Below are 22,482 nucleotides of genomic sequence, written 5' to 3'. Positions count from 1 at the left end.
AATTTTGGTAAATTTATGTATGCTCCTTAAGCTTTTGATAATTATTTTTTTCTAAATAAAATCAATTATGAGACTGGTATGTAACTTATGTTTGTTATGAGAATTGCTCTTTAAAAAAAATATTTAGATACAAGAAATTTTATCAAATTCCAAGCGTGAAAACGCAAATCTCCCATGTTCGGGTTGAACACGCATCATTCTCCCTCTTGTTAATTGCTTTCAATTTTTAATATATTATACCGGCATCTCTCCCAATATGCTACCTACTAACACTCCAAACAGAGCAATCATCTCGAAATGGAATATACTAAATTTAAAAAAAAAAAGCTAACAACTTGCAGCACGTACACAGTATTGATTTGCTCTTTAATAAACATGAGCATTGAACTAATCTTCATTTACTACAAAATAATACGAAATTTAGCCGTTGATTTGAAAATTTTAAGTAATGATCAATCTCCTTCTCTATCTACGGCATTGATGGGTAAAACCGCCTTGTTACGAGCAGAGCATTCCCTGTGCCAGCCTTCATGTTTTTCTAGGCGTCAGACTCGGCGCTCGCGATAGCGTGCGTGTTTTATATGCACATTGACTACTTTTGCTGATCGCATACGCAGTTTCAGCTTGTTCTTGTTGATCTGTACTTGTATCGCACCGCCCAGAAAAGATAGTGCAGGAAATTCAACCCGCTAAGCGCGCACATCAGCCAGTAGAATCTCTCGAGGTGATAATGGTTTATGTTGCCGCCGGCGAGCCAAGGTTTATGACCGGAGCCGTCGGTAACATTGTTAACTAGTGATACAATCACTGAGCTTAGGTAGTATCCCATTGCCAGGGAGGCCCAGGAAAGCGAGGTAGCCAAAGACCTCATGCTCGTGGGTGCTTCTGTGAAGAAAAATTCAAGCAATCCAGCCAATGTGAAGAGATCAGCAGAGCCCAGGAACAAGTACTGGAAGGCAATCCAGAAGAAGCTGATGGGTAATGGCTGTTGCGAGTCTAGGAGCTCCGACTCGGTTGCTACTCTTTTTCGCTTGATCTCGACGAGAGCTGCCACCCCCATTGCGAGGATGGAAAGGACTAAGCCGATTCCGATTCGCTGCAAATGGGTGATCCCCATTTCGGATTTGGTTACTCTCCTGAAGAAGGGAATGATGAAATGGTCGTAAACAGGGGCCAGGATCATGATGAAGACTACAGGGAAAATAGGTAAAGAAGCCGGGGGAACTTTCAGCGAACCGAGCTTCGTGTTCATTGTAGCAGCTTGATGGACTGAAAAAGTAGAGAGCTGAGCTAGGCAGCAGTTGAGCATAATGGTGCAAGCAAAAATTGGGAGGATTTCCAACACGATCTTGACTTCTTCTACTTCATCGACAGTGCATTCTAGTGCTCCGTGAACTGGCTTGTTAATCGCTGCTCTGTTGAGGAATTTCAGGCTTCTCGTCGGGGTAAAATTGGCGGCTTGATCCTTTTCTTTGGTGGTTTCCTGCTCTGCTTCTTTGTTGAGTTGGGTTGGCGAAGAAGGGCTTGTGGCCAGGTTAACAATGGCGTTGCTTGAACTTGTACTAACGCAAGTGCTTGTGGCAGCTGCAATCATAACCTGCCCAATTGAAACACAGAATTTTCCATTTCCATTAGCCGAACTATCATCAGCAAAACCAAACACCCACTTAAACTCTTGCTCTATAAAACTGTATTTTAACTTGCCTTGAAGATAGTGGTAAGTGGACTTCCGCAAGGAATCTTGTTTCTGTAAAATGGCGAACCAGCAAGGAAAATCGGGATTGACAAGAAGATAGAAATCGTGGCAACCCCAAAACCCCATTCCCAACCTTTATTATCTTCAAGCCACACAACGAAGGTGACGGCGATGAGGCCGCCGCAGGAGAGACAAAAGACGAAGTAGTTAAAGAAAGTCGACCTTTGTTTTCTTCCTTGCGGAGACGTATCGTCGAATTGCTCAGCGCCGTGCGGCGGCAACGAGCCTTTGATGCCTCCAACGCCCAACGCCACCAGGTACAGGCCGAGAAACAGTATTGCAGCTTTTGACCCATCAACTTCTTGGCATGGAGGCATTGATGGGCCGCATGTCGGTGGCTTTAAACCAGGCAAGTGAGCTTGTATTGTCAGCAGAATCAAACCCTGTTTTTCATTTTAACCTCATTAGAAAAACAGCCATGGTTTCTCCATCATCATTATTTTTCAGTTTCACAGGTTTCTGAATAGCAGTAAACCAAGGGTGGGTCTAAAATGGTGTTCGGGCCTACAGTTTTGACCCGAGCCCGACTTGGGCAGGTAAGCAAGTAGCCTACCTCATAACTCATAAGAAAATTACAGTGTCCAGCATTAAAGAGGGGGAAAAGTTAAGGTTACATGCAGAAACGGGTGGGGCCCAGTATCACACGTGTCTCGTTCCGACGACACGTGGAAGAGTTGGATGGCAACACGTGGTCGTGATTTAGTATATGATTGGGTGAGATTGAGGTGGTCTTATCGAGTGGAGAGAGACAAGATTTTGTTAAGCAAAAAGACAACGGAGGAGGTTGCTTTCACGCTGAAATTGAGAAAAGCAACGGTTTGGGTGGGGTCCACTCCTCCCGCCTCGAGAACCATACTGGGCAGCAATTGGATACGTTGCACGACTACAATGTATGGGACCCACACGTCCCCACCATTTCATTTATGACCTATCGTGAGTGACATTTATACAATAATACCCAAATAAATAAAACATAATTAGTAATTAATCAATTGCAATTTGCTTCTTAATTTCCATTTACGTAAATAAAACACACATGATCCTACCAACCATCGCTTCAAACCGCTGGTATTTTATTCTGTGTGTTCAGAAAATTAATTATATTATTGTTAATTATTAAAATAAGTAAATTTTTTATTTTAAAAAAAATGATAAAAAAATTTAGTTAAAAGAAAATGATAAAATTAGCGGTGATGACATGATTTGTTTTGGGGTAAAGAGAAAGTATGTGATAGAAGGTAAGTTGCTCATACAATATTCCATGCAAATTAAAGCTTTCCTTCCTCACCGCAATGCATGTGGAGGAGAGTCATGTAAAAAGCCAAAAACAGCCCAGAGCAATTTTAGTCATGAATTTGTGTTATTCTAAAAATTGTCTAATTTCTACTAATATAACCTTTTAACTATAATACTTACATACATAATAGATTCAAAAGCAGTGCGTATATACATATACACACATATATATATATGTATATGTTATTGTTCCTCATTTTCTTAAAGAGAGAAAAGGGAGGGATTAGCAGAAATGAATTACTAAAACCAGCATGTATAAGAAAAAAGAGATGGCAGAGGAGATTTATTATGGATGTATATAAGGGATTAAGAAGAGGGTCGAAGTTAATTAAGATGATTATATGTAAAAATTAAATTGAGAAAGAAGCGAATCAGGGAGATGAGAGATTAGTTACCAGAAGTTGAATGAGAGCGCTTATCAGATAGATGTGATAAGTAGTAAAGAAAGCATCCGAAAGAAAACCACCAAGGAGAGCAAGCAGGAAGGCAGTGCCCATGAAATTGGTGACGTTATTAGCAGATTTTGATGGAGATAAGTGCATGTAATCGGATAGATATAACACCAGATTGCTTGCATTTGCCAAATACGCCAAGTTCTCCAAAATCTCCACGCCTATACATACATAGAACAAAATCATTAGTTTAGCATGTAATATATATTACGCAATATCACAGAAACCCACATGGAATTTTTCAACAAAATGTCTTCAAGCTTATTTAAAAATATATATATATATGTATATATTGATGTGTATATAAAGATTACAGATTACAGATTACAGACCTAGTACAAAAGAAGCAGCCAGCATGCCGCCATGGCAGCCTCTGAGTGCAGGTCTGTTCCTCCAATCTACATATCCTTCCCATCTGCTCGCCTGCTGTTCTTCTACTTCCTATAATTACAGTACGTACAGTACAAGGCTCATGTGAAATCAGTGAACCAAAAAAGCTATATACATATACATATACATATATGTATGATCACGAAGACAACTGAAGACGAAAGAACGATGGAAAGAAAAGTAAAAGGAGAAAGTATTAATTAACCCACCATTTCTGTGGTTTTGTTTTGTTTTCTTCTTTTTCCTTTTCTGGTCTGGTGAGAGGAGAGAGAAGAAGAGAGAGAGAAAGTCTTATAAAGAATGGAGGAGGTCGAAGTGTCCAAGTTGGGGAAGAGAATGGTCTAGATCTTCAGAGAATTACTTTCATCTTCCAGACCCTTTTCTCTTATTTATAAGAATTTCTCAAAAGAACCAAAGAAGATTTTTTTTTTTTTTTTAAACTTTTCCTTTTGCTTTGTTTCTCTCTCTAAACAAGCATCCAAAACCCATATCTGACTGACCATGAAGAGAGAGGGAGAAGAGACGGAGAAGGTTAAGTCCTTAACTGGTCTTTTGCTTATTTTGATTTTGAATTAAATATATATATGTACAGTTCTTCCTAAAATAGAAGAGAAAACATGTAATATCTAAGCATCAAGCTCTTTTTAACATCGCATAATGGTCACCAACCATTCTCTATACTATAAATATATTTTTATTGTGTTATGTTCTTGTTGGAAAGGTTATTGTGTTGTGAGAATCAAATTTTGTGATACAAAAATTTAATGTGAGTAACGTGCATTAACCCGAAGTATATTTACTATTTTAAATTTTTATTGAAAAACTAAATATGTAAATTAATTGTATAAACAACCTACAAATTGGTCGAAGAGAAAGTAAAAAAAAAAAAAAAATCTCAAAAGTCTTATACGTATAGCTTCAAGAACAAAAAATTTTTAAGATTTGCACCGAAGAAAAAAAAAAATAAATTTTAAAAAAAAAAATGTACTTTATTATGTTTGACCATTCTAACTATGACCAGCTTCCATTATGTTAAAAGAAGTCTATCTTTATTTATCTTTATTTTTTTTTAAATAAAAAAAAATAAAGCTGAAACAGGAGATAAGAACTTGAGGATGTCATCTTAGTTATATAATATATAGTTTCTTTCTTATCTTATTATTATCATTAAGATATTAAATAATTTGATTTTTTAAATGGGTAATAACAATACATTTAAATGGACATTGACTTACCAATTTGGCCATTGATTGAGGGGTAATTTATAATATTATTTTGAACAGCTTCACAAATGCATATGTCACCCGCTTTTGATATATTATTCATTCTATTCAAATAAATAACATATTATATATATATATGGGTATTAAAAAATAAACGATTTTTTGTTTTTAAAAAAGCAAAAGCAAAATAACAATAGATAGTTGCATGAAATTAAACAAGAGTGGAGCTACATATTTAATGGTTAAGAAATTTTATTTCGTTTATATTAGTAATTTCAATTTTAACTCTTAATTAGTGCGATAAATATATATTATATGGTATTTAAAAAATTAAATTCAAAATTTTACACGCATGAATCATAAATAGGAGTTGATTAAAGTTTTGGTACGGGATTTGAATCTAAATAAAATTAAAATAATAATAATAATAATTCACAAGATTGAAAAGTGAGTCAAAAGATTATTTTTGAACAAAGGAGATTATACCCACCACCATGCTCCACCTACTGTCCCACTGGTGCAACCCAACACAACAAGAAATTTAAAGAGATGTACATACATACATGTATATATATATATATATATATATAAATGTATATATGTAGATGGAGTGAAGTATAAAGTTTAGCCCGTGATATGCAACTTCAGATTTTTTTTTTTTTTTAGGATACGAGCAGTGTTTTACAGATGCAGATTGTTGACCTCTTATCTAATTGATTAATTGTTCATTTTTTTTTTTTTATAAAAGAAATTTAATTTCATAAATTTTGAAAATGCTGGGGCCAAACATGTCTTTAGAATTAATGAAGAAGAAAAGCTATTTTGATCCGAACTAAAAAAGGGAGTTAATTATTGTATTAAACGTCTCTTAAATTAGTGCAGACCCATGAATTATGTTCTTTACTTTCCTTCAAATTTAATGCATTATGATCCACACAAAACATTTGACCTGCCAAACCACCGCACTCTCTCTCTCTCTCTCTCTCTCTCTCTCTATATATATATATATATATATGTACTGCACATTTTATTTTGTTGGTCCAACTATGGAAATATTTATATATATATAGATATGTATCTACCAATCTCAAACATAAAAGAAAATAAGTAATTAGTTGTGGTGTATGTACCTACCAAATTTAGTTAATATTGCAAATTTTTTTTTTTTTTTTTTTTCTAACATACAATCTGTCATAAAGCATAAATGAGTTTGTTGAAAATTTTTATAAAGAAATAATATTTAAAATGTATAAAATGAGCATTATATACGTTTATTTAGCTACATTGACTTTATATATTGATCAATATGCATGTTCTTTCCTTGTGCAGACTAGAACTTTTATGTTACATGAAAATAATAAATCTATATTATAAAATTTATATCATTATAGATTATAAATGCTATTTTATTGGCTTTATATATACATATATATATATATATGTGCTCGTGTGTACGTGTGTACGTGTGTGTGCGTGTGTATATATTCATGTATAATATATGCAAGTTGCAGAGGAAAGGGGTGTAGATAAATGTAAAAGCATCTTTATAAGCACATTATGACATGACATAACAATTAAAGATCACCACTTGTTACAAGCATCCCTTGTCATGAACATGTTATAAGACATAAATTTCATCCTCCCTAATCCCTTCTCCCACATATCCATCATATATATATATATATATATATTACTAAAATATTGCTATTTTGAAAATATTATAAATTTTTATTCATTTTAATCAAAGTTTTGAATTAAATTAAAATGAATTCCTTTTAATCCGATTGGTCAATTTTGTTGGAAAAAAAAAAAAAAAAACTGTGGAATTAAACAGTTGATTTTGATATATGAAGCTTTGCATATTAATTAATTTGTAGTACGTAACATTTAAATTATCATTTTTTTTTATACGAATCCAATTTTAACTTTATATGATTTAAAAGATGCACTTGTTTGATACCCTGTTTATATATATATATATATATGTATTTGTTTTTTATGTAAGATAAAGATGGGACATAACCAACAAAAACAAAACGTTCTTTTCATAGAAATTTTGTTTTATATATACTCGAGTAGACCCACACACACATATATATATACATATATATTTTATTATCTTTTTCATTATTAATTAGAATATATAATAGAAAATATTTCATATCACAAAATTATATACAGATTAAATCGACTTCAATGTATTCTGTGTTGACTATAAGATTATTACTGATGTGGGTACGTTATAAATATTTCCAAAATTTCTGCTATATAATTCTTTTCCTTGAAGCATATTGTATTCTAATTATATGAATTGATTTCATGTATAATTAGAATACTATGTTATTATTATAAGATTAAATGAAAGTTAAAAGTATATTATTTTTTAAATTTTACATAAAATTTGGTCCGATGTTTATTTTTATTATTTGAATATTTTATGAAATCAAATATAATTAGATCATAGATAACTTAAATTGATTGAGTTGATCTTTTTGTCTTCAGTCTGATCATTAAATCATCGGTTCTGATGAAGCCAGGAAAGAGTAATCAGGTGGGCCACACCACCCCTATTGTTGTGGGGTCCAGCAAGCTGACCCATCTTTTAAGGTTAGTATGTGTAACCGACGGTTTCTGTGCCCATGTGATGGTAGAGGCCACCATCGCATTTACACTCTATGATTCCCCCTGAATTTTCAATATTCAATCCGGTTACGGCAATGTTTATTTTCACATTATTAAATTATTATTTTAAACCATCAAATATTTTATTTATACATTAAGCATTATATATATATATATCAATTATACGACTGTCGAATCCAGGATATGCGAACTCACACATATACAATTAGGATAAAAAAAATTTATTCGTTAAATAAATTCTATTTATTTAATTCACAATTAATTTATGATTTGAAAGAAAATAATTATGATAAATAAATTGATTAGGACTACACAAAAAAAAAATTAATAAATTAAAATTAATTTTTCAAAAATTGATTACAACATCACAAATTATCTTAATAAATAAATATTAATTTTCTATTTAATAAGAAGGTCGAAAAAATCTCTTTAAAGAACATTAAAGTCAATGGCTTCTTTTGAAAAGTTTTTATTTTATTGTTTTGAAACTTCTATACTTTATAATTAATGCATAAAAACCAATTTCAAACTTTACATGATAAGAATTATAATAGAAATTTAATTATTAAAATATCACTAATATTTATTTATAAATATAATAAATACAAATTTTTTGTGAATTTGTTTCATGCTCTTATGAATTTGTTCATAATATATGTTCATGATTTTCTTTATACTTTTGAGCTTTTAAACTCGTGTAAGCTCCCATGTGCATTTGATTTAAATTACATATAAGACATTTTATTAAATAATATTTCTTTACATTTAAATAAAAAAAGATCTCGTGAATGAGTTCATGATATATTGTCATAATTTCTTTTATAGTAAGTGAGCTTTCAAGCTCGTGTAAGCTCCATGTGAACTTCCATGTTGTCATGAGTTTAATTTATGTTTTATATGTGAAATCTCATGTGACCTAATATAATTTATTACACCTTAATTTATGTTATTATGCATATTAGAAATATAATAAAGGATTAGCAAAGATGCTTTAGTGGGAGTTGACAATTGTTATTCATTTTTATGAATAAAATCTTAAGTACTTCGGTTAAATTTAATATAATTAATTCCATGATGTATAATTTTATTTTCTTAATATAGTTAATAAATTATATGTAATAAAGATTGGTTGAGAATATGTTATTCAAGGTGAAATCAATGAAAATATAAATCAAGACTGCTAAATCTTATAAATATAAATAGTATATTTTAATTTTTTTAACATAATTTAATAACCATTTAGATTATTACTAACACTATTTAGGAATTTCATACATATATAAATATTTGGAGACACGTTTGATATTGCTGAAATTCCCACAGAATAATTATGGCTTTTTGCCATACAGTAGAATAGTTCCACAAGGCCTTTTTAGGACCAACATATATATAATATAATATTTTTTATAAAAAGTAATTATATATAATCTGGAGAATATCCTTCTAATTTACAAGAGAAAACATGTTTAAGATGACATATCAATGTTTTTTTATAATTCAGGTATCTTTCTCCACACCCAAATATATATATATATATCAGACTTTCTCAAAGGGTGCCTTTTTTCCCATAATTTAAGGTCAGTCCACTTTACATTCCTATTTATAATAATAAGAAACTTTTAATTAAAAATATATATATTTCATAATATATATATATATATATATATAACAACTTATTAGCAAAGAATAAAGTATACATTTGGATGGTTATATAATTTTAAAACCAAATCACATGTCAAATTAATCTAAAGATTAGAAAGCATAATAAGCCATCGAGAATATTAATAAACTATATTTTCTCGCCCTATCTTTAGAATTTAAAACTGCGAGTTACACACTTAAAACTAGCTATTAATTTAATTTAAGATAATCATTGTATAATAATTAAGTAATTATTTTCTAAAAAATTAATTAATTGGGTTATTACATTTATAGATACCATACTCATTCTATTAATTTATTAATATAAACCACTATTATTTAAATTCTATTTAACATCAAGTTTTTAGTTACAATTCTTTTGGATAATATAATTATCATATATTAAAAAAATATTAATTTATTATAAATAAATATAAACTTAATTTTCAAGTCATTTTACCTTTGCAAATAGATGTTAAAATTTTAACATTTATCTAAAACAAAAGTAACATACATATTATATTACTATTAGAAATATAACTAATGAATTTTGATCCGAAAATTATTCGAATTCTCATTTACTTTAGATACTAAGTTCCGAATTTTGTATAGCACAAAATTATACATAAACTTAAGTTTACACTATACTTTAAAAAAAAAAAAAAATTATATTTGAAGAAGGGAGCATCTTTCATGGATTGCGTTACGTTCCATGGATCATTAATTTCTTGAGCTTCACATTCACGCATGGAATTTGAAAAAGACACAGGCGGCTGCAGTTTTCTTTTTTAAGTTTTTGGCATTTATCTTTTCAAAATTATACTCTTCCCCTTTATATAATTCTTCTTCTATGATTAGTGAAGAAAAAAAGTAACCAAAAACTAAAAAGAAACTTTGTTTGGTTCCCCAGAAAATACAAAAGAAAAACACCTTATCAGATTATCTTCTTTCTCCAATTCAGATTTTGTTCACGTTTCAATAACTATTCCATGAGTTGTTATCAAGTCAAACTTGAATTTAATCATGCCTACATCACGATCGAACAATGATTAGACACTTGTAATCAAATTTCTATAATGTACGTGTGTGTGTGTATATGTATATATATGTATATGTATATGTATATGTATACGTAAGGTGTAACATCAGTAAAAGAACATGACGTCGTGAGGATAAACTGTTTTACTAGTATTATATAGATTTAATTGATGGAATTAATTAAGCAGATATACAAATGTATGTAAGCAGTTAAATTGTGAGAATGAAGCTTCGAGATCGTTGACGTTCAATTATATAAATATATAATATAATTTATTATTTCTCATGACTCGGAGGAGGTGGTGAGAGTTAAGTCTACAATTCGTAGACGGCAGTCTATGAATTTCGATGACGAAATTATTTATATGTAAATATATGCCCTATATATATATATAATCATACTGTATGATTTGATGCCCGTATCTTCCTCACATTTCATTTGCTTCAAACATAATATGTGTTGTGTATATATATGTAGTCACGTGAAGGATTAATATTTATATGACCCCGTCAACAAACACCTACCTTAGATATATCTATATATACATGTATATATATAATAATACAGGCAAAACCTGACATATATATATATATATATATTTATATATGTATGACTCAGATTTTTATTTCTCACTTTCTTTACATAATTTTTAGTACTATAACAAGCCTGCAAATTATATGATATAATTAGATAAAGTTGAAAAAACGAACTGGTTATGACCCTGTGGTTATTCGCTTTTTAATTTGAGATAAAAAATTTAATTTTAACTTCAGTCTACAGTAAAAGTAATATATATTATGTAGTATTTATATATATATATATATACACATATAAAGTTGAAAGTGTTGTCAATTACTATTGGTATTATACTTATACTTAATTTTTATTTTTTTATTTCATAAAATTAAAATTTGAACTAAATTTATTATTAATTGGATTATGAAAAAGATAACAATTAACCTTAAAATATAAATAAAATAAAAATATTTTAAACCCTTTAAATTTATAGATACTATACTCTTTTTGCGTAATTTTTTCACCGTTTTGATCACTGTTTCCTTCTCTACAGGTTGACCAGAACAAAATACCCAACCGCAACGTGAGTCGGAGGAGCCGCCACACCGAAGAGCCCCACCGCCGGTGAGTTTCGGTTTTCTACGTTTTTTCGGCCAATCGATGGCTCTAAGTGTCTTTTCTCACATGAACTTATGCAAGTTTGGCTAAATTCAGCGGAAAACGATCGAAAACAGCCAACCCGAGGTGGATCGCTGCCAGAGCACGGTGGAACCGCCGTGCCGGATTTTCAAAATCAGCTGAGTAGGCTCTGGGACTGATTTTTGGGTTATTTAGGACATTTGTAGGTAACGTAAGCGCATTTCAGTTCCTGAAGAAAAATTCAGGGAACTTAGGGACCGCCTGTAGGCGCAGTAAACCATTTAGCTTTTCGACATCAAATCAGGTAAGGACCCCTCACCCTATTTTCTATCATAGATTTGAAGTTTGAATAAATAATAATACGGTATTTTGTACAAATTAAATAGATGTGCAAAACTAATTACGGATTGCTAATGGAGCATAAACCGGACATTGTTTTCGGTTGATTTCTATTGATTTATTTTACAATCTAAAAGCATGATGGTATCTGGTTTATCTGCTTTATGGTTTAAATGCATGTATTACTGCCTTACTTGATCACTGTTTGATTTTGAAATTTAAGATATGATTGCATTACCGGATGCATGTTCATTAATTTATGTGATTATATTTTATTTGGTAACGGGGACTAAGGAAAAACAAGAAAGAGGTGTGATCAAATAAAACAGATAAGATGACAGTCTCACTAGATATATTGGGAGATGGTGGACGGACCGAGTTCATAGGGAACCCTACCGTGAACGTTGTCTTATACCGGACGGGGTACAGAGACTTGGTCATTTGACACTCATACCGAACGAGGTATGAAGACAGCTCTTTTCATCCTCATACCAGACGGAGTATTGAGGTTTAATGTCTTGACGCTCATACCGGACGGAGTATAGGGATGATTATGTAATTAAGATTGTTAAGGGAAAGGGTTCACATGTAGCGGTGACACCCCTATAGATCTCCATGGATACTAGTGGGCTGGTGAAACGAGAAACGATTATGATTTAGTTATTGTTAATGAATATGAATTTATGATATGTTCTATGTTATTGATTGTGCATGAAGTTATGATCTGTATGATGTTATTGTCTTTATAGGTTGTTTTCATAAATTCCACAATAGTAAGTAAACTGCAAATGATTTTACGATTGATAAACGAATTTACTAAATTTACTGCTCCATTAGTTGTTTTGATTTTCTACCAATCTTCACTTCTGTGCTGGTGATATAGTGTGATGTCCTTACTAGGCTAGTGTAGTTCACCCCTTATTTAACTATTTTAGATCAAGATGACCTGGTTCCCGAACCCGATCCGCAAGAAGACTGCGAGTAGATTCTAGATACTTTATATTTTTCTTTACTTTTCTTATTTCTCGTATTTCTTTTAGAAAATTTATTCCGTGATATTTGTTTAGTACTTTTAAGTTATCGTGTAAGGGATGTAGAACTTAATCTTTTATTTCGCTTCCGCACTCAAATTATTATATATTTTCTGTTGGATTTTCGGGGTTGTTATAATTGGTATCAGAGCCACGTTCCTTAGACCTGTCCCTTATACAATAATACTTAGAGAAACACCAAACCAATGAATTATCACTCAACCATTCCTTATGAAATACAGGTACAGAGAGATGAGGAGAGGAAGACCCCCACTAAACTGAGCAGCCAAGTATGGTTCGCTTAGGGAAGACGTTGATAGGATATTTGAGATGCTGGAGAGACTCATTGCTGCCCAGCAGGGCCGAGAGGAGAGGAGGGAGCTACCTGACCCTCCCCTGCTACCATATGTTGAGCCACCACTGCAGTGAGAGGATCCTGAGCCACCCCGGTACGACCCTGCTCCTCCACAGTACCACCTGGGAACACCGCAGTATGATCCGGTGCCTCAGCCACAGTACCATCTGACATCGCTACAGTACAATCTGGTGCCCCCACAGTATCAACAAGTACCACCACAGAGCCATCTAGTCCCTCCTAAGCCTGACCCAATCCCTTTTCCACCGGATCCAATTCCTCCCACAATTGACCTAAGCTACATAGAGAGGTATAAGAGACTAAATTCATCTACTTTTGCAGGGAGATCCTCTTTTGAAGATGCCGAGTACTAGTTGGCAGAGACATAGAAGGCCTTCAAGACCCTAGGGGTGACTTCTAAGCAGAAGGTCACCCTTGCTATCTACATACTAGTGGGAGAAGTGGACCGCTGGTGGGAACTCAAACAGACCACCCTGCCTGTTCCAGTTACTTGGGAACAGTTCCTAGCAGTCTTTCATGCAAAGTACTTCCAGAGCACCTCCGACATCTGAAGGAGATGAGTTCAGACAATTAAAGAGTCGTGAAAAAAATTATCACATCCATGACTTAGAGCTTGCCGCAATCATACACACCTTGAAGACTTGGTGCCATTATTTATACGGAGAGACCTTTCAGATCTATACCGATCACAAGAGTTTAAAACACATATTCACTCAAAAAAGATCTCAACATGCGTCAAAGAAGGTGAATAAAACTTCTTAAGGACTATGATTGTGACATCTTATATCATCCGGATAAGAGCAACGTGGTAATCGATCCACTCAGTAGAAAAAGTGCAGGTATATTAGCCCATTTGATAGTTTCAGAATGCAGGCAAATTTGGACCACACAACAGGTTCAGATTCCGAACTTGAGAAGAGTCATATGTTTGGATCATCTGACCGTTCAGCCTGAGTTAATTCAGAGAATAAGAGAAACTCAGTCAGCCGATCCTGCCCTAGTATCCCTCAAGAAAGATGCAGAACAGGGAATTAGCTTAGAATTCTGAGTCTCTGCCGATGGGTTGCTCCGATTCCAGGACAGGGTGTGTGTTCTAGGTGATAGTGAGTTAAAGAGAGATATCATGACAGAGGTCCATAGCTCAAAGTTTGTCATGCATCTCGAAAGCACTAAAATGTACTAAAGTATGCGACCCCGATTTTGGTAAAACAGAATGAAAAGAGATATAGTTAACTTTAGTTCTAAGTGTTTGGTATGTCAGCAGGTCAAAGCAGAGCATCAGCGCCCAGACGGGCTACTTCAGCCATTACTGATCCCGGAATGGAAATGGGAACATATCACCATGGACTTTATGACAGGTTACCTAATGAACGCTCAGGACGTGATGTTATTTGGGTAATTATCGACCGGCTTATCAAGTCTTTCCACTTCTTGGCCATCAGAATGACTAATCCCTTGGACAAGTTAGCAATAATGTATATCTGGGAAGTGGTCAGATTGCATGGAGTCCTAGTGACAGTGGTGTCCAACAGAGACTCCATGTTCACTTCTCGATTTTGGAGTAGCTTTCAGCAAGCCATGGGAACGAAGTTGTCCCTTAGTACTACATTCTACCCTCATACTGATGTACAGTCAGAAAGGACAATCTGTACACTTGAGGATATACTCCGAGCTTGTGTCTTTGACTCCGGTGGGACGACCATCTACCCTTGATCGAGTTCGCCTAAAATAACAGATACCAAGCGAGTATTGGCATCGCTCTGTATGAGGCGTTATATGGGCACCCATGCAGATCGCCGATTTGTTGGGAATAAGTGGGCGATAAAAAACTGTTCGGCTCAGAGCTGGTAAAGAAGACTACATCCAAAATAATTAAGATCAGAAAGAACTTTCAGACGGCTGAGAGTAGGTAGAAGGGTTATGCGGACACCCGGAGGAGAGATTTAGAATTTGAGGAAGACGACCTGGTGTTCCTTAAAGTCACTCATTTCAAGAGAATCAGTAGGTTCGGCAGGAAGAGAAAACTGAACCCTCGATTTATTGGACTATTTGAAGTTTTAGACAAGATTGATACCGCCGCCTACAAACTCGCACTACCTCCGGAACTTTCTAAGGTCTATAATGTGTTTCATGTGTCTATGCTACGCAAGTACAACCCGGATCCCTCTCATGTCTTGCCCCACGAGCCTCTTCCACTCCAAGAGAATTTATCCTACGAGGAAGTATCAGTCAGCATTTTGGATCGAAAGAGCAGATTACTCCGCAAACGGAAAATTTTCTTTATAAATGTCATATTGCACCACACACCAATGAAGGCTACATGGGAGATAGAATCAGACTTTAGAGCACAGTATCTTCAACTGTTCGATCGAGAGTGAGAGATAAATTTGAGGGACCAAATTTCTTTTAAGAGGTGAGAGTATTAACACCCAACATTTAATTTTTTATTTTTTATTAATTGTTAAATATAATTATTTATTAATTAAATTTAATTTACTTTATTTTAATTTAATTTAATTTAATGAAGATAATAATAATAATAATAATAAGGGTGAAAAATTAGTTAAGGATTAAATTAAAAATAATTTTGGAAAAAATATGTGAAAATTTGGGTTCTGTATGTATTTTTGAAAAAAAAATAGGAAACTAGGGAGTCAAAATATAATTTTAAAAAATTATGCCACATCAGATGCTCGGTCAGCAACTCCGACCAACCAGGACGCGCCAGGTGGCAGAGGCACTAATGCAGGAGGCCACGCAGGGGGGAGCTATGTGAGCGATCCGCGTGCGCGCGATCGAACAGCTGAGATCTGTTCCTGCGTGCATGGATGGCCGATTGAAATCGTGCATGGACGGCCTATATTGAATCACACATGGATGGCCCAGATTAAATTGTGCTCGAACGGTTCAGATTGAATCGCGATGAACGGCCTAGATTCACTTCCTATTTAATCGTGATCGGACGGTTCAAATCAAAAGCGATGAACGGCTCAGATCAAAAGCAGATGGGTATAAATAACCTCATCTACACCCAAACTCTAACCCTAGCCGCCAGAGCCCCTCGCCGGAGAAGATTACCCAACTATTAGGGAGCCGACGACCGCCACCTGCTGCTGCACTGGAGCAATTTTTGACTGCTAAACAAGGTAAAAATTTTACTCTTTGCTAAGGAATTAATTTTAAACACACTCATGACCAAATTGGAGCAAAAGAACCGGCTGATTGGCCAAAAAATATTGACAAAGCCCGGCGACGCCGCCGTGGGGTAGTTCAAAAAACGCCTCTGATGAGGCCCTTCCCGATTTTTGTTTCGGTAATTTTTCCACTATTATGATCACCGTTTCCTTCTCTATAGGTTGACCGGAGTAAAATACCCAACTGCAGCGTGAGCCGGAGGAGCCGCCGCACCGGAGAGCCCTACCGCCGGTGAGTTTCAGTTTTCTACGTTTTTTCGGCCAACCGAGGGCCCTAAGTGTGTTTTCTCACAGGAACTGATGCAAGTTTGACTGAATTCGGCCAAAAATAGTGAACACGAGGCGGATCACCGACACAAGCGGTGGCACCGTCGCCAGAGCACGGCAGAGCCACCGTGTCGGATTTTTAAAATTGGCCGAGTAGGCACTGAGACTGAGTTTTGGGTTATTTAGGATATTTGTAAGTACTGTAAGCGCATTTCTGTTCCCGAAGAAAAATTCAGGAAATCCAAGGAACGCCCATAGGTGCAGTAAACCATTTAGTTTTTCGGTCTCAAATCAGGTAAGGACCCCTCACCCTATTTTCTATCATATATTTGAAGTTTGAATAAATAATAATACGGTATTTTGCACAAATTAAATAGATATGCATAATTAATTACGGATTGCTAATGGAGCCTGAACCGAATATTGTTTTTGATTGATTTCTGTTGATTTTTTTTATAGTCTAAAAGCATGATGATATCTGATTTATCTGTTTTATGGTTTAAATGGATGTATTAATGCCTTACTTGATCACTGTTTGATTTTGAGATTTATGATATTATTGCATTACCGGATGCATGTTCATTTGTTTATGTGATTAGATTTGATTTGATAACGAGGACTAAGGGAAGACAAGAAAGGGGTGTGATCAAATAAAACAGATAAGATGACAGTTTTACTAGATATCCTAGGAGATGGTGGACGGACCGAATTCATAGGGAACCCTACCATGAACATTGTCTCATACTAGACAGGGTATGGAGACTTGGTCATTTAGTGCTCATACCGGACGGGGTATTGAGATTTAATATCTTGGCGCTCATACCGTACGGGGTATGGGGACGGTTCTGTAATTAAGATTGTTAAGGAAAATGGTTCACGTGTAGCGGGGACACCCATATGGATCCCCATGGATACTAGTGGGCTAGTGAAACGAGAAACGATTATGATTTATTTATTGTTAATGAATATGAATTTATGATATGTTCTATGTTACTGATTGTGCATAAAGTTATGATATTTATGATGTTATTGTCTTTATAGGTTTTTTTTATAAATTCTACAATGATAAGTGAACTGCAAATAATTTTACAATTGATAAACGAATTTGCTAAATTTAGTGTTCCATTAGTTGTTTTGATTTTCTAGCAACCTTTACTTTTGTGTCGGTGATATAGTGTGATGTCCTTACTGGGTTAGTGTAGTTCACCTCTTATTTAACCATTTCATATCAAAAGGATCTGGTTCTCGAGCTCGATCCGCAAGAAGACTGCGAGTAGATGCTAGATACTTTATATTTTTCTTTACTTTTCTCATTTTTCGTATTTCTTTCAGAGAATTTATTCTGTGATATTTATTTAGTACTTTTAAGTTATCGTGTAAGGGATGTAGACCTTAACATTTTATTTCGCTTCCGCACTTAAATTATTATATATTTATTTTTGGATTTCCAAGGTCGTTATAGAACAACTATATTTATTTATTATTTTTTGAATTACTAAAAATAAATAAATATGAGAATAATTTAAAAGTAAATAACACTTCGAGTAATTTAACATAATTTTTTTCATAATCCTTCTCAATGGCATAGGTTATTCAAAAATAGAAGTCCATAATTTAATTAGACGTTACTCAAACCACTTACTAATCGTGTTGGCCTTAGCCAAAGGTGTTACCCTTGATCATGGTAAAGTAAGTCTTTTAGGCTCGAGGCCTCATGGTGAAGGAGCAATCTTTTTTTGAGTTCATCAAAAAAGGCTAGGATATAGGAACTGGAACTAGAGAAAATCATTTAGTAGGTAAAAATAACAATTGCACCGATGTTTTTAAAACATATAACAAAAAGGTATTGCACAATGTATTAAAAGAATTAGTATTACAAAGACAGAATTGGAGAGATTAACTAAGGCTAGTGAGATTAATATGACTCGAGAGGATATTAGATAAAAGAAAATAAGATTAGATGAGCTTTACCATTAGAAAGAAATTATGTGGGTACAACGTTCTAGAGTGGACTAATTGAGGTGGGGGAATCATAACATTTGTTAATTTCATGCACGTCCAACTGCAAGAAATAAGCAAAATATAATCTTAGGGATTATAAATGAAGATAGTGGGTTGAAACATACCCAAAGAAAATCGAACAACTATTTCATTAAGATATTCAATGAGGCAAACACAGATAATGTGTTTCTGGCCTTTAGCTATGTGGAATCTAGAGTTACAACCTTTATGAATGCTCTCCTACCAGAACCTTACACTATAAAAGAGATATTCACGACTCTACAATAAATGCACCATAACAAAGACACTTAGCCTAGATGGTATATCCCCTATCTTTTATAAAAAATATTAGTCAATTGTCAAATCTAACATTTCCAAGTTTATTCTAAACGTCATTAACAATTGTGCTCCTCTTAATAATGCGGATTACACTTTCATCGCTCTCATTCCTAACACCTTTAGATTATAGGTCTATTAGCTTTTTCAATGTTGTTATGACGTTAGTTACTAAATCCATTGCAAATAGATTAAAGGGTTTCCTTTCTAATATCATTCACCTATCACAGTCGACCTTCATTCCTGGCAAGTTGATTACCATGCACTTGTTGTCCTTGAGCTTTTTCACTTTTTAAGAAGTCATTCAACATCTAAACGATGGTATTTTGCTTTAAAACTCAATATAAGTAAAACATATGATACAGTGTCTTAGACTTTTTGAAACATATATTACAAAAATTGTATTTTTACGAATTCTTTGTTAATCTAATAATGAGATAAGTTACTTCAGTTATTTATGTTCTGTTAATTATTAAAAAACTAAAAAATATTATTTATCCATCTAGAAACCTCTAATAGAGGGATCTTTTATCTCATTATTATTTTTCAGTTTTTATAAGGAAGTAGAATGACTTGGACGAACCTTACACAGTCAAAATTGGTAAAGGGCCCCATTGATAAGCCATCTGCTTTCTCCGGATGATTGCCTTATCTTTGGTAGGATAAATCAAACAAAAGTTTAAGGAGTCAAAATGATCATAAAACAATATGAGAAAGCATAAATTCAAGTAATTAACTTTTTTTTAAAAATCTACTATCTTGTTTGCTAAAAGCGCTTATAAGAAACTTCAAGTGACTCCGAAGTAGATTTTATGTTTTAATATGGTAAAAACTCAATCTCAATATTTGAGACTCCCAACTGTAGTGGATAGATTATTTATCAGACACTTTCAGTAACATAATGAACAAAATGGTAAAGAGGAGGCAAGGCTGGTAAATGGCAACTTTTTCCCGTGCTGGAAGAGAAACAATACTCAAATTGATAACGTATGCAATTCTTACCTACCTTATAAGTATTTTTCTCTTACTCAAATCTATATCCTTGTAGATAGAATGGTTAATTTTCAGATTTTCCTTGGCAAAAATATTGGAGGTAGTAAGATTCACATGGTCAAAACATAAAAACAAGAATAGACAAGAGATATCATGTAGATTCATCTTCTTAAACCCATGTGAGAAATTAAAGGTATATTTATATACGCATAGACATATATAAACCCGAATTAATAATATATATATATATATATATATATGCACATAATAGATCATTCCTTTCCGGGATTAGGTAAAGAGGGATAACAATGCAGAAACTTGTTTGAAAATTTATAACTCCAAATAAGTTTTTAATTCATAAAATTTGAGAATTTAGGTTTTATTTGGAATAAATAAATTATTCTTATAAAATATATTTTAAGATTTTAATTGTATAAAATTTTTGTATCATAAATGCATGGTCTCATATTCTCTTTGATTCTTTTATGTTAGAATTTCAATTCCTTGTAAATAATAATAATATATATATATATATATATAACTTTTAATTTCAAAAATTGAACAGTGAAAGTCATAGACTATAGATTATCGTACATATTAGTTCCTAATTGTTAAATTGGTATATGTAAAATTTTGTGAAATAATTAATAATTAATTTTGATTTAATAAATTTTATTATACTGATATTTATTATATATATTTATATAATTTAAACAAAACTATTAAAGTATTATAGTTAATATTTTCTAAAAATATCCGCAAAAATTAGTGCCTAATGAAATCATCGAAGCAGTTAGCAGAGTTTCTTGTGGTGTATTAATTATATATATATATATATGGAAAAAGCAATCTCTTTGAAGAAATATGTTCATGCTTCCTGCAAAGAAGGAATTGGATTCTAAATGATAGTCTCATAGAATGATCAAGAAAAAAAAAACACCTACATCTATACGTACATATATACATATACATATATATTATGTATTCAGGCAAAGAATGCAGGTGAAGTCAAATCTCCTCATCTTTTACTGGTCCCATTAATTTATATATATGATACACTCTATGAGCTACTAACTGATCTTTCCTTTTAACTTTTTAATATATAATATATATATATGTATATATATGCATACACATATATATTTATTAATCAGAACTTTCGGTGAGGTAATGGTAGGTATCAGATCCAATTCCAGAGTTTCAATGTTTGAAAGTTTGGATTTGTCAAAATTTATTGGAAGACCAAAATATTCTTTTTATACCTACCAGACTAATCAAACATGCATGCATGCATATATGCATATATACATATATATATATATATATGTTTATATGATCCTCTTTTTCACAACATCAAATCTATGTTTGCAATAGTGAGTGTGATAGGTTAAAGATATCATATCTTTAATGTTTGAAAATTTAAATAATTTTAGGTAAGTTAGTGCACAATCTAAATTAGATTGCATAGGTTTATTATTTACTTCATTAAAAGGTGATTGATTATACCGTTCATATTATATTTTTACTTTTTTAAATCAAAAAATATTTCTTTCCCTCCATAAATTAAAGGTTGAACAATATAAAAATAACATATATATATATATAAAAGTTTGTAATAAAGAAATTATACTACTCATTTATTATTTCTTTCAAATCTATCATTAGCTATGAAATTGTCACTGCCATCTGCCAATGATATATATACTTGGAAAACACCTTTCCACCATTGTTTGTCAATATATATATATGTATATATATGTGTGTGTATGTATAATTATTATACATCACCAGAAAAGACCTTTGAATTGCTTTATCACTAATTAAAAATTTTGTATCCTAAAGGATGATTACAAAAAATAAAATAAAATGGGTATTGCAAAATTCATACGAGTCCGAGAATTAGATAAATATATAATTAAAAATACGAAGGTACCATATTATATATAGACCATGGTTAATTTTATTTTATTATCAATGAAATTAAAGGGTACCCGACATATCATGTGATGTGGGTATCTCTTAGAGTTATATAGTTTTTTTATTTAATTTTATTCCATAAGTCAATTAATACATACATATATATATATATATATATATATTTTGGAAGATCTTTTCTTTCGGGTCATGAATAAATTAGTCTCGTTCGTGGAATCAATTCAATTCCCTTTTGCATGTTACTTGATTTTGACACAACCAGATCAAGTTATATGAATATATAATTCTCCTTTTTTAAGACCGGAATTAATACCCCTATAAACTCCAAAAACTTAATAATCTTTTCCACTCACCTTGGATTTTGGCCACATTGATCCCCCCCCCAATTGCCTCCAATTATTAGAGCCGATTAGAT

General features: G+C 32.7%; 1 protein-coding gene across 1 annotated transcript; it reads right to left on the bottom strand.

The window, feature by feature from the left end:
- Positions 1 to 281: 281 nt before the first annotated feature.
- On the bottom strand, positions 282 to 4,437 carry LOC110822849 (Major facilitator superfamily protein). The gene is made up of 5 exons (XM_022053077.2): positions 4,104 to 4,437; positions 3,837 to 3,945; positions 3,448 to 3,665; positions 1,705 to 2,139; positions 282 to 1,597 (listed from the first exon to the last, which is right to left on the bottom strand). The coding sequence occupies exons 1-5, from the start codon at positions 4,104 to 4,106 to the stop codon at positions 620 to 622; spliced, it is 1,743 nt and encodes a 580-aa protein (XP_021908769.1). The 5' UTR covers positions 4,107 to 4,437; the 3' UTR covers positions 282 to 619.
- Positions 4,438 to 22,482: the final 18,045 nt, after the last annotated feature.

Source organism: Carica papaya, chromosome 8 (assembly GCF_054855325.1).
Source record: "Carica papaya isolate Zhongbai chromosome 8, ASM5485532v1, whole genome shotgun sequence".
Classification (NCBI taxonomy): Eukaryota; Viridiplantae; Streptophyta; class Magnoliopsida; order Brassicales; family Caricaceae; genus Carica; species Carica papaya.
The sequence above is the reverse complement of the archived record's forward strand: the minus strand, read 5'-3'. Positions and strand labels throughout refer to the sequence as shown.